This window comes from Macaca fascicularis, chromosome 8 (assembly GCF_037993035.2).
Source record: "Macaca fascicularis isolate 582-1 chromosome 8, T2T-MFA8v1.1".
NCBI classification, from domain to species: Eukaryota; Metazoa; Chordata; class Mammalia; order Primates; family Cercopithecidae; genus Macaca; species Macaca fascicularis.
In genome coordinates this window covers 9,490,209-9,504,405 of record NC_088382.1, presented here as the reverse complement: position 1 = coordinate 9,504,405, position 14,197 = coordinate 9,490,209, and the positions used below count along the sequence as shown (strand labels likewise).

The following is a 14,197-nucleotide window of genomic DNA, read 5'->3' as shown; positions in this document are numbered from 1 at the left end:
ATGGTCTCGATCTCCTGACCTCGTGATCTGCCCACCTAGGCCTCCCAAAGTGCTGCGATTACAGGTGTGAGCCACGGTGCCTGGCCAGTACAGTACTTTTAATATTATCTAACATCTGAATCCAGACTCCCAAATGTATGTCTCCAATATTGGCCCTTTCCCTGAACTCCAGGCCCTGTGTCCAGCTCACTCCCCACCTGTATTAAATCGACATTTAGATATACCATGAACCAGCATCACTGCTGCCACCCCTCCGCCCCCATTCATTCTGAGTGAATGGTACCCCCTCTTCATCCAGCTGCCGACCGGAGGGTCATCCCTAGTTCCTCCATTTCCTTCACACTCCACATCTTAATTGTCCCCAAAGTATGTCCCCAAAGATGTCCCTAAGCAAATACCCATCGGACCACTACTCACCCCCTCCACAGCTGCTGCCCCGTCTAGATCATGCTCACGTCCACTGCCCGTGCCCCTAACTGCCCTCTGGGCTCCACTTCTGCCCCTCCTCCCCACTTACTCTCTACACAGCAGTACTTTCTACTTCGATCTTATGAAAGTTTAAGTCACATCACATATCATTCAAAAACCCCAGAAAACTTCCTACACCACTCAAATACAATCCCAGCTCCTGACTCTGCCCTACCAGGCTGGAGAGCCCCCACCAGCCTTGGCAGCCGCCTGCTGCGCTGGCCTCCCTCTGCAGACCTCGGGGCCTGAGACTGTCTTTTCCTTCCTGGAGCACTGTTTTTCCTGACCTCTGCACAATTGCCGCTGCTGCCGGAATAGCTCTTCTCCAGGAAGCTTTGACCATCTGGGAAAAGCATCCCCCGCCACACGGGGCGCTGTCTCACATTTTATCTTCTCCGTGGCACTAATAATGGCTGGATTTGTTTGGATGTCACATTCTCTTCCCTCTGGGCTGAAAAAGTGCGTGTGTGGTCCCACTGGCAGGGTGGAAAGGCCCTGGCTTCTTGAATGCCCTTTGAACCACATGGTCAGGGCGGATGGCAGATTCCCAAGTACCCACTCCCCACCCACCTCACAGCCCATGCTCCCCCCGGCAGCTTATCCTGTGTGCTGTGTGTGGAACGGGACATCACAGGCACTCCTCTTGGTGTAGGCAGGGGATATCATCTCGAGGAACAGACAGAGATCTGCAGTTGTTGTTCAGTTGTTCCTTCTACAAAACGGGATTATTGACACCTGCTTTGACCCTCTGACATAGGCCTTTGCTGAGAACACAGAGATGGGATCAATGAAAAATAGTGCCTTCCCTTGCCTGCTTTGTCTTCCAAAGGTTTCTCAAAGTGTCTTTGGACCACTTGTGTTCATCACCTGGGGCGTTTGTGAAGCCTGGAGCGACACAGCCAGAATCCCTGGGGCTGGAACCCAGTACTTCTCCGGGGAATATGCATTTGTGACAGCAGCCCAGGTGATTTTCATGCATGCTCGATTTTGAGGTTTAAGAGGTGCTTTAAGTGGCTGAAAAAATTTCAGGCAATATGATCACCTTTGGAAAAGGCCACTGGAGGAGAGTAGGTTTACTTTGGCTCTGGCTTCAGTCAAATTCAAGAATAAAGACTGCATTTTTTAACTCTACATCAGCTCGCCTGTGGAACTCCCGATGGTAATAACCACCAAGTAGCTTCCTCAAGGGAAGACACAAGAAAGGAAGAAGGGTGATTTGGGTGAATCCTTTCTTTCATCCCATGCCTCCATCTGGTTGCAAAAATCCTTCCCTCCCTCCCTCCCTCCCTCCCTTCCTTCCTTCCATCTGTTGTCCATCCACCCATCTGTCCGTCCGTCCATCCATCCATCCATCCATCCATCCATCCATCCATCCATCCATCCTTCCTTTCTTTAAGTGCTTGGCCCTGTGTGTGCTATAACACGGAAAAGCTAAAAGGACAAGCATTTTTCTCTCCTTTTTTTTTTTTATATGGGTATCTTCTATTGAAGTATTTTTATTTCACTTTTTCTAACAGCAATATAGAAACAAATAATCATAAAAAATAAAAGTATAAATTGTCCATCGATTATGTAATAGCACTTGGTATTGCTACAGGGAGTGGGTCTTGGACTCGGTCAGGCATTGTCAAGCCTGCCTAGGCCCTCCAGGCCTCTGCGATGGCTACTGAGCCCCTGAAGGCATCAGACACAACCACACACAGCAGCGTTGGTGGAGACTTCACGTTTTATGCCCGGGGATGCTTGGGGATGCAGAGAGATGGATGGATAATGAGTACAACTACAAACAGCACTGTACACATGTGGTGAGCCAGGAGGATGGGACGGAGGTTAGGCCAATGTTGCTGCTGACTCAGAGACCCACGGAGAGCAGGGACTTCACAAAGCTGAATGAATGTGGTTCGTTGTGTTCACTGTGGAAAGTAAGGAAGCCAGCCAACACTGGCCGATGCTTAGAAAACATCGCTGTCCCCTCTACTTCTCATCTGGGGTCACCTCCTCATCCCATAATAAAGTTCTCTTAGGATAAGCTGAGCAAAATAGCTCAGACATTTAACCTATCCCCAAACATGTGTCTGATCTTAGTTTCCTCCCAGAGAATGAAGAAAGCAAGCAAACACTGGGTTACCCGAGCAACTAAATCACTCAGTTGCATCCAACTTAATTGGATTGACTATATTCAACTAAATCTTTCCGTTTTAGTTGAACCCAATGGTTTCAGTTACTGTAATGACTGATCTCTAAAAGAAAGAAAAACCTAATTTGGCATTTTTTTCAGAATATGGGATGGGCTTTCCTGCATGGGCTCAAGGATGTTTACGGTGTGTTCTCTGTCACGTGAGTGGGTGTGTGTGTGTGTAGGTCAGCCCGAGACCTCAAGGGCTCATCTGGAAGGAGGCTGGCAGGAAAGGAATGCCTCTTCAGGACTTGGCAGTGTTTGTGCCGAGCTCTGAGGAAGGACAGCAGTGCATGGTCCTCAGGCCTGCAGACTTCATTGCACGGAGCACGGCAGACAATAGATCTCGGCTGTGTTGTTCTACCTACTTTGAAGGAAGCATAGAACTTCTGGCTCTTTGAAATTATAAAAAAGAGATCAAGTTCTTTTCTGTCTACTAGAGATCCTTCATTTGCATTGCCCTACTCTCAGCCTACAAAAGAAAAGGAACCTGTCCCCTATGTGGGTCATGATGCGTGGGTGGACACGGGCCCCACTGAGATTACACAGGAAGAAGTCACAGTAGACACAGCAGCCAGACGCCGTGCGTAGACCATGGGACAGTGATTAGTGACACATGCCCTGTGGGGCCACTGTCCATGCCTGGCTCCACATTGACCCAAATGTTCTGAATTGCAATACTCTGGGAGATGTGGTGGGGGCTGAGGTGGAGAGTAGAGGGGTTGGCAGTGTGCGGGTTTGGCAAAGCATCAAGACCATCTTTGGGGTTCAAGTTCATTGACATGTGATCTACTAGGCATTATCAACAATGGTTTCACATCAATATTCTACAGCCTAAACAGCTGTGCAACCTGAGGGAAGTCCTTCTCCCCCAGGTTTCACTTTGCTCCTTTACTAATGAGAGGACTCGACTAGATGACGTCAAAGGTCAGAAACACTTCTGATCTTAGGATTCTACCAGTCTGGCCGAGGTATGACCCCAGGTTGACCTCCCTAACCTGCTGGTGTCTTAACTTGCTGATCCTTAAGCCTGTTGTGAGGGATAAACTCTTAAAATCAAATCCTACACACTGTAGTTGACCTACACAAGTGGCTTGGACAAAACTCAGTTATTAACAAGTGAACAACACATCAGTAACAGTCTTATTGGATGAAAACTAGTTGTTTAGGTCAGGCACAAAATCTAACAGGAGGCTCAGGATGGGCCTCTGGGCTCCCTCGATTGTCTTTCCGGAGAGGGCAGTAAGGTGACACCACCAGAATCCACCAGGAGGCGCCGGTCACGCCCCTCCAGGAGAATTCAGTTATGGGAAATGCATTCAGGACCTGCCTGGTTCAGTCACCAGTGGTCTCCTAGGCTGTCACCCTGGGGTGTGGGTGGCAGTGAAGAGGCTCTTTGGAGATGCATGTGGCCAGGGGAGACAACGGGGACATCTGTGCTTGTTGCACCCAAGCTACGCTAGTGCCCCCATCACATGTCCCAGCACACGCCAGAATTTACAATTTACACAGCCTCGTAGTGCCAGGGTGGGAGACTGACAGCAGCCTGGGCCTCAGGCTCACCAGAGACTGGCTGCCAGCCATTGGGGCTGCATCTCCAAGTGCCCATTTGTCATGCCTTTCGATTTTCCTTTCCTAGTAGGTCCCTGTCAATGTTGCTGAGTCATGTACTTAGGGTGAATTTGAGACGATACTTAGAGGACAGCAACAGCACGTGAGACAGGCACATGTGACACATCTAATTTCCCCAAGGCCCTTGCGGGAGAGCCTTCTGCAAGAACGATAGCTTTGTGGGGTAGCCTCCCTTTGGGAATCCCAGTTCATAGCACCAGTGATTCCAGGAAACAGGAACGTGACCATGGAGGGATGGATTATGGTGGGAACCCAGGTCTCATTTAACATCTGGTTGGAGCGGCCCTTCTGCAGAGCTCTTTGGGTATTAAGCAAGAGCCAGTCACAGAGACACTGGCACCCACACGCAGGGCCCCTGGGAGAGCACCACTGAATAGGTCCTGGGGCCCTTGAGTCACCAGTCCCAGGGACCCCTGCCTCTGGGAGACCCACTGGAGTAACTTGGCCTCAGCTTCCTCCAACACCCTCCAGCCCAAGCCCTCCGCTCCAGCCCCTCTGCCCAGTCTGAGGGCTCCTCAGCAGAGAGAGAACCTCCGAGAGTTGATGTTCATCTTGGTCACACCAATAAGCTTGAGTGGAGTGGAGAGGCTGAAGGAGGAGGCAAGAGGGGAGTCGCAGAAGAGATCGGCCAGCTCGTCCCGCTCCTCCAGCTCGTAGGTGGCGTCGTTGAGCATCCTCCTGTGGAGGCGGCAGGTGTGCTCGATTTTCAGCTTGTTGATGTCGCTGCGCAGGCGCATGAGCTGTCTGGCCAGCTGCTGGTCCTGAAGCCGCATCTCTGTCTGGAAGGGAGGGGGAGCAGGCAGGGTCAGCAGAGAGTGGCTCCAGAGTCCCTGACAGGCACAGACTGGTTAAGCAGGGCCCTGACTAATGTCTTAGATCATTAATTGGTCCGTCTAGAAATACGAGCACTTTCCCTGCTCAGGGAGGTGAAAAGACACAGAAAGCAAGGTGACAAATGAAGGTGTACTTGCAAAACAATACTTTGTGCTAGGCTAGTTGCTATATCTAAATCTTTCTGAAAGACATGCATATTAGTCCTGGCTTGAGGATACTTCCAGTGCCTTCTCATTGTTTAGAGTTGCATTCAGATGAAGAGTATAAAGGAAAGCATAGGGTGACAGCTATCAAATTCTGGAGCATGGTTGCCTCTAGGTGGGAAGGAGGGACTGTGATTGGGAAAGGTATATGGGGGTTTTGACTGTGATGGCCATGTTTTCTTTCTTACGCTGGGGAGTGTCATGTTGTTACATTACTCTTTAAACATTTTAGAATGCCTGAAATATTTCTTAGTAAAGCTTTGAAACAGCCAAACAAAAATTGGTTCCTAGGTACTGGATGTTTTATTATGAAACAGTTCTAAGCCCTTTGGATCTATTAACATGCAACAGTTAACCATCACTACAACCTGTGAAGTGACGTCACCATCATCACCTGCAGCTTATAGAGGAGGACGCAGAGGCACAGCCAGGGAATTAGCTGTGTCAGCTCACAAAGCTCATCCACAGCTGAGCTGGGCTGAGGAAACTGGACAGCTGGACTCCAGAACCCAAATGACTGACAATTAAGTTCTGCTGCTGCTCAAGGACGAGCTGCAGTATGGTGTATGGAGCCAGCTGAGTGCTTAGTGACCTTGTAGAAGGTTCCTAATATTTTTACTGACTTGATGTTTCCTACTGACGTGTAAACAAAAAATAAAATCCTAAGCCCCCACAACTGACTGAACAAGCCCCCTCTTAATCAAGAGGACCCCAGAGAAACCTGAAAACTGATTTCCCAGCAGTGATGGGATGGAGTTCAGACATGCTTTGTTATACCCACCTTGCTTTTGGAGTTTAGGCACAGCAGATCGGCATTAACATTGAAACAGATATCATAAGACTGACAAAACAGACTCTTTGTGGCAATAAGATACCAAATTCCTGCCTCTGGTATAGCATCACATAACAGATAGCAAACCCTGAAGAAAATACAAATATTTTACCCCAAAATATATTTCTTTGACATAGTTTGAAATGGCCCTGCAAAGCCATCTCTTGTGGGAGATATTTACATCTGTAGGGCATTTCCATTAATACAATCAAGACTTCCCTTTCTAGGCCTTTCCAAGATCTAGGAGAGATTAAATGAGAGTCTGGCAATTTTAAGGTCTGAAAAGAGACTTTTACCATCTATTTTCTCTAAAGGCTTCTACCTGGAGGCTTCATCTACATAAGAAGAACCTTGGCCTCCACAACCCTCCTTTGTCTTAAGCATTTCTTTCTATGGACTTCAAGTCTTTAGACAAAACTTAACTCTTTCAATCAACTGCCAATAAAAATATCTTTGAATCTACTTAAGACCTGTAAGCACCCCCACCCTCCAAGCACCTTCAAGATATCCCACCTGTTTAGGCTGAACCAATGTATACCTTCTGTGTATTGATTTATGTCTTTGCTTGTAACTCCTGTCTCTCTAAAATGTGTAAAAGCAAACTGTAACTGGACCACCTAGGGCAAGCTTTCTCAGGACCTCATGAGACTGTTCCCTGGCCCCTGGTCACTTATATTGGCTCAGAATAGACCTCTTTTGTACAGAGTTTTTTCTGTTAACAAAGAGATGTGATAATAATTTCTCACCTGGCTTCACACTCCCAGTTTCCCAAACCCACTGTAAACCAAAAGTGTCTGAGACAGGTATCAACAATTTAGAAAGTTTATTTTGCCAAGGTTAAGGACGCATGCCTGGGAGGCAGGTCTATAACTTTCCTCAAAGATGATTTTGAGGGCCTTAATATTTAAAGGGGAAGGAGTGAATATTGGGGGAAGAGGAATAAATTTTTTAAAGATGTAGGTAGATAAGAGACAAATGATTGCATCCTTTTGGGTCTTTCATCAGCCTTTGGTTGATCAGTCTTTGATCCACCGAATACACAATTTACCTGTGTGTTTAGAGTAGAGGAAAAGTCACTTATGCCTTAGTCTGGCTCACGGAATCTGCATTTTTATAGAAGATAACATAAACACAGGGCACGTGAAGCAATCAGATATTCATTCGTCTCAGGTGAGCAGAGGGATGACCGAGTTCTGGCCTTTGTCTCACACCTGAGAAGATCAGCTGTCAATTTCCTTTGCCAGGGTGAAATTCAACAGAACTGCTTTAGGGTACAGATCTGGGGGCCCAACAGGGAAGTTCCTTGTGGGTCATTTGTGAGGGAGGTATGTAGGTTTTATCTTTGCAGTTATCTTATTTAGAAATAAAATGGGAGGCAGCTTTGCCTGATGCAGCTCCCAGCGTGACTTTTCCCTTTGGCTTAGTGATTTTGGAGTCCTGAGATGTATTTTCCTCTCACACCATCCACATGTTTAAGCCTGATGGGCCTCACAGCCACTCCTGAGGTACCAGCAGGACAGTCTGGGTCCGTATTTTACCAGTCAGGATGCTAGCTGGAGCTCAGAGGGCTGGCTTCTCAGTTGTGACATGGTACAAAGGGACTGGCTTAGTGCAGAGCACCTTCTGTAAGAACACTTTGTCACTGAAACAGGTTGCCAACTGCTCCTACTTGACTCGAGATCTGAATCCTTCTCACTATTTCCTCTGTCTGTACTTGTAAGTGGTTATTGTTTTAGTATTTCTGCGACGTGCTCGTGCTCGACGTGCTCGGCAGTGCCATTTACCTAGTGCCTGGAGCCAAACCGATTTAGAAACATGAGCCCTGAGATGCCCTGCAGTTATGCAAATGAAGGCAATGTTCTCACTTTCTCCCTGTTAGGTTTATAATAGAGCACATTGCAGGGTAGAAAAATGAAGTGACCTTGCCAGCGAGCATCTCTATGTTCTTTTTTTCTCTTTCTCTCATTTTTTATGCACTTGTACAGATCTCTTTTCTCCTGTTTTCAGATATGAGAAAAATCAAGATAGAAAGTCTTACTTGGGAGTCAGCAAGGTATCTGATGGCAAAATTGGGATTAAAGTTCATAGCCACATTCATTAGTTTACTTTTCAATCCTTGGACCTCAAGGATTGAATAAACTCAAATTTACTGCCAATTAAATTCTATTGATCTAGAATAGCACCAATTAATGATGATAGGGTGGCTGGTCATTTTTTTTTATGGTGTCCCTAACTGAGCCTGGAACTGAGCTAGGTGCTACCTAAACCCTTCTGAAGGAGATGGGGGTCAAACCTGCCTGAAGGATACTGTCTGTGAACACCCATTGCCTAAATACAGTCATCTGTCACTTCTCTTTGGAGTGTTCTGTAATTTGACAATAGATCTTTTTGAAAAACTAGGAACCCTGTGCCTTAGATTTGAGCTATGGCCCCAGGAATTGCATCTTTGGTGTGAAAAGATCCTTTAAAGTCGGGGAATTTGGGGTGTGGCCAGGTGTCTAAGACTGTGAGATGCAGGCTGTGGTGGACACATCTCTGTGGGGCAGCAGGAAGGAAGGGGCTGTTTTTCTGTGGCTGACAGTTCTGGTCAAAGGTCAGAGAACAATCTAGGCTTTAAGACCCATCAGAGGCAGCTAGAAAAAGGGCTGACGGTAAGGCCTGTGTCAGTTTCCATGGACTGGACAAAGGCCGCCTGGATGGCGTTGCCTTGCACGCCCCTGCTGTGCAGATGCATTCAATTCTGTGTAAGGGTGAAAAGAGAAAGCAAGCTGCAGCTTCAATAGGGATGGTGATTCCAGCCAGTCTCCCTGCTTGGGCCCTGAGAGAACACGAGGAGGGGGCTGGGAATCGCAACTTCCTCAGTGGGCTTTGGTTCTAAGGGCGTCTCATAGTGTGAGCATCTCGCTAGGATGCACTGTGGGTTCTAACATTTAGATGCTCACAATATACACTGTGTTGGGACCTCTGCACACAAATCAACAAATCCCTCTCCTGCCCCAAAGAACAGGGTTTGTTCCCGGGCTGTGGGAGCTCTGGCTGTGCTGGGCCCACGCTTGGCTGATCCCTGGGCCACACAGGCATTTTGCAAAGGTGACTTTGCACCTTAAACACTAACTTGAGCCCCGATTAAGAGGTCACTGTGCTGTAATTGAACCAAATCCACACGAGTTCCCACAGCCTCTGAAGAAATCTGAGCAAAGTGTGCAGGACTAAGAGGCTTAATTTGTTTCCAGAATTTTTTTCTAGTTGTGATAAAATCCATACAACATAGAAGTTATCATCTTAACCATTTTTAAGTGTACAGCTTGGTGGCGATTAAGTACACTCACGTTATTGCGCAACCTCCATCCATCTCCAGAGCTCTTTTCATCTTTCCAAACAGAAACTGCACCCATCAAACACTAACTCCCCATCATCCCCCTCCTCCAGCCCCTGGCACCCACCCTTCTACTTTCTGTCTGTATAAATATGACTACTCTAAGAACCTCACAGAAGTAGAATCACACGGTATTCGTCCTTTATGACTGGCTTATTTCGCTTAGCATAACGGCCTCTGGTTTCTGATGACTAAGAAGCTTTTTATAAATTAATCTTTTTAGAGATTTGCAATGAACATATGTCTTTGCTGGTCCTGTGTGGAGTTAGTCGGTAGGATGGCGGTTGCCAGGGAAGGCACAGAGGGCTGTGCCAGTTCAGGAGAGCAGGTCTGAGCGGGGGCTGGAGTCCCTCCTCCTGTTTTCCCTTCAAGCTCTGCCAAGGGGCCCCTTGGAGGCGGGGATGACAACACAGCCCTGGCTGTGGCCGCACACGTTCGACACAGATTGTTCCATCATGTTTTCCCACAACTCTAGATGGCAGGTATGATTTCAGTCTGTCTTACAGACAAGGAAACTGTCTCAGCGAAGTTAAGGAACTGCTCAGGGTCAGCCAGCCTATGAATGGTGGCATCTGGACCACACTTGGGCCCATCAGTACCCAGAGCGGGAGGACTCTCCGGGGCTCTTGTCTGCTCAGAGGGTGAGCTGGGCCCAGGGGTGGCAGAAAGGGGACATCCACAGCCCTGGGTTAGAACCCAGGTTCAAGCTGAGCTCCACTCCTCACTCACTGCCACCTGGAACTTCTGTGTCCTCATCTGTAGAAAAGAGATAAGGCCTCTTCTCACCTCTTCCAAGGACAATGAGAATGAAATTCGACAACAAATAGCATGCCAGAAAATATGAACCATGCTGGCCAAATCAAAGGAAGAGGTGCTCCATCACTTAAGTCCTTTCTCTCCAGGCCATGGCACAGAACATGGAACCCGGCGAGGACCTCCCAGTTTTAAGCCCTCATTAAAGAGCCTGAGAAGCTGGCCAAGGTGGCTCAACTCTCAGTGTGGGTTTCATGCCGTCCCTGGCAAAGGCTCTACCGTAGGATGTGCCGATTTCCAGTCCCCGCTCCCAGCATGGCCTGGTGTCTGTCTGAGAACAAAAGCACTTGCTGAATTCTCAGAGATGCAGCCTGTAATCCCAGCAACCCCATAATTAGGGCACAGAACTTGTTGAAAGGGAAGAGATGTCATTGGTCGGGGGCTGTCAGAGCACTGTGGTGACAGGGTGTCCCCACCAGGGTTGGAAGAAGTGACGGGCGGCAGCCACACGTGGCCCCTTTGAAACAGCTGTGCTTGTGATCTGTGCTACAGATGTTTGGTTTTTTGAGGCAGACAAGAATGCTCATTAAGATGTGAGCCACCGCACCTGGGTGAAGTGTTGAAATGTTCTAAAATTATACGTGATGATGGTTGCACAACTCTGAAAACACGAAAAACCACTGAATTGCACACTTCAAACGGGTGAATTGTATGGTATGTAAAGTTTATCTCAATAAAGTCTTTTTGAAAACATTTTAAAGACCAATTAAAAAAGAGACAGTGAGCCAGTTGTTTCTCAAGGTAGAAGGCAAAGCCCCGAGGGCAGGATTAAGTCACTAAAGACAGTAATTAAATGGCTCTGGAAGAGGACAGAGATTTCCTTACTTCCAAGCTTTACTTGGTGAGGGGAGGGTGTGGCAAGGGGGCTGGAGGAGACGGGCAAGGAGGCCCTGGAAGAAGGGCCCAGAGAGGAAAAATGCAAGGGGAAGGTCAGCTGAGGACATTCAGGTCATATTAAAGTCCAATGCATCAAGCCAGTGGTTTGCTGGGGGGTCTCTCTGGACCTGGGGATTTTCCTGGGGAGTCAGAAGAGCTGACTCCTACCTTGGAGCTGGGTGGAATAAAAAAAGCTGTAGGAAAGGTGTGGGAAACAGCATGGCGGGTCCTGGAAAGTTAAACAGAATTACCATATGACCTGGCAATGCCACTCCAGGTACACACCCCAAACAAAAGAAGGCAAAAGCTAGAACCAGCATTTGTACATCCATGTTCACAATCGTGAATAGGCAGAACCAACCCAGTGCCCTCCACGGATGAATGGATCCACGCAATGTGGTCTATCTGTAAAGTGGAATATTATTCAGCCTTGAAAAGGAAGACAATCTGGCACGTGCTGTAATATGGATGAAGCTTGAGGACATTATGCTAAGTGAATCAGCCAGACACTAAAGGCCAAATACTGTAGGATTCCACTTAGAAGAGGTTCCGAGCGTGGTCCAGTGCATAGTGATGGAAAGCAGGACAGTGGTGCCAGGGGCTAGGGAGAGGGGATGGGGAGTTAGTGTTTAGTGAGCACAGAGTTTCCATTTGGGAGGATGAAGTTCTGGAGATGGATGGTGGTGACGGCTGCACAGCAATGTGAATATACTTAGTGAACTGTACGTATAAAATTGTTAAAATGGTACATGTTATATTATGCATAGTTTACCACCATTTAAAAAAACAACAGTAGAGTCTGCAAATTTAGAGTGATCAGTTCAACCCAGTTTGCCCAGGACCTACCTGGTTCTAGCACTGAGAGTCCTGCATCCAGGGAGCCTCCTTAGTCCTGGGCAAACAGAGATGGCTGATCAGCCTGCCTGTAGCAAGCGTGGCTGCAGGCGCTGGGGAATGGGGGCCCAGCCTGGACAGTTGGAGGGTGGTCTCAGTGGTGCTGTCTCTAGCCCGAGTGGCACTGGAAGCTGACGAGACCCTGAAGAGTAGTCTGGGAGGTAGAAGGGCCTCTCTGTGGGGTGACTGGAGATGGAGGTCACAGAAGGAGGGTATTGGACCAATTGGCAAAAAAAAAAAAAAAAAGAGTATTTTGTTGTTTGCCAAAGGCCCGAGATGCTGGCTGGGGTGACTCAACTCCCAGTGTAGGTTTCATGCTGTCCCTGGCAAAGGCTGTACTGTAGGATATGCATTTGGGAAAGGCAACATTTGAGTGGAATTTGCGTCCTTACTCAACATCCCCTGGCTGATCTGTGTTCACTTGCTTGGTCTAAAACACTGAGTGATTTCTTCATATTCAAGGGAAGCAAATACTTTTATTCTTAGTCGCCAATGAGATCTGCTCGAATACTTTCTCTGATCCCAGGGACTGATGTCTATGGGTCTAAAACCACCCAAAGATTTTAGGAATTAAAATTTTAAAAAAGGACAGGTACTATCATCAGAGCGAAGAGGCAACCTACAGAATGGGAGAACATTTTTGCAATCTATCCATCTGACAAAGGGCTAATATCCAGAATCTACAAAGAACTTAAACAAATTTACAAGAAAAAAACAAACAACCCCATCAAAAAAAGGGCAAACGATATGAGCAGACACTTCTGAAAAGAAGACATTTATGCAGCCAATGGACACATGAAAAATGCTCATCATCACTGGCCATTAGAGAAATGCAAATCAAAACCACAAGGAGATACCACCTCACACCAGTTAGAATGGCGATCATTAAAAAGTCAGGAAACAACAGACGCTGGACAGGATGTGGAGAAATAGGAACGCTTTTACACTGTTGGGAGTGCAAATTAGTTCAATCATTGTAGAAGACAGTATGGTGATTCCTCAAGGATCTAGAACTGGAAATACCATTTGACCCAGCCATCCCATTACTGGGTATATACCCAAAGGATTATAAATCATTGTATGATAAAGACACATGCACACGTATGTTCATTGTGGCACTATTCACAATAGCAAAGACTTGGAACCAACCCAAATATCCATCAATGATAGACTGGATTAAGAAAATGTGGCACATATATACCATGGAATACTATGCAGCCATAAAAAAAGGATGAGTTCATGTCCTTTGCAGGGACTTGGATGAAGCTGGAAACCATCATTCTCAACCAACTATCACAAGATCAGAAAACCAAACACCACATGTTCTCACTCATAAGTGGGAGTTGAACAACAAGAACATATGGACAGGGAGGGGAACATCATACACCAGGGCCTGTTGGAGGGTAGGGGGCTAGGGGAGGGATAGCATTAGGAGAAATACCTAATGTAGGTGACGGGTTGATGGATGCAACAAACCACCATGGCATGTGTATACCTATGTAACAAACCTGCACATTCTGCACATGTAATCCAGAACTTAAAGTATGATAAATAAAACAAATAAAAAATTAAAAAAGACATGTAATCGTCAGACCATTGGGAGCACAAGGAGCAACTCTATGAAGGCATTACCTTTAACCCACCACGGTTTCTGCTTCCTAAAATAAAGGCAATGCACAGACCGCCAGACAGATCCTCCCCTTTCCAACAAAAGTCTTACCTGAAGCCCTATTAATAATTTGCCTTTCTTCTGCCATCTAATGCTTCCATTCTCTGAAGAATGTGGCTGTGTGCACTTTGGCTTATGGAATCCTCTGTTCTTTTAGTTTGGTGAAATAAGGGCTGTGATGGCAGCAAATCTGAAAGCATGTTTGGGGCAGAGATTTCTGGATGCATCTTTAAAGCTGGCTTGAGAGAAATCCCAGTGCACAGGGGCCAGCCAGAGGCGAGAGAGTGCTGTCCTGGACAGCATGGTAATTAGCCCAGAAGTGGGCAGCAGACAGAAACCCAAGGTGGCGAAGGGCATTTTGTCTGGTCCCTTCGTCTCGGGCTCTTATCTCTCCTATCCCAGCCTAATAGCTATAATTAGTCTC

At 47.1% G+C, this 14,197-nt stretch overlaps 1 protein-coding gene across 6 annotated transcripts in view; it reads right to left on the bottom strand.

The window, feature by feature from the left end:
* Positions 1 to 2,176: 2,176 nt before the first annotated feature.
* FAM167A (family with sequence similarity 167 member A) overlaps positions 2,177 to 14,197 on the bottom strand; it is a 45,188-nt gene continuing 33,167 nt past the window's right edge. For 5 of the 6 annotated variants that reach the window (XM_065518772.2, XM_005562581.5, XM_074000232.1 and 2 more), the window contains one exon: positions 2,177 to 5,055. In XM_065518772.2, coding sequence (XP_065374844.1) covers positions 4,792 to 5,055 — 264 coding nt within the window. In that variant the 3' untranslated portion in view covers positions 2,177 to 4,791. Of the gene's footprint in view, positions 5,056 to 13,824; positions 14,188 to 14,197 lie in introns of those variants that run through there. The other variant, XM_074000233.1, reaches the window with a different exon arrangement.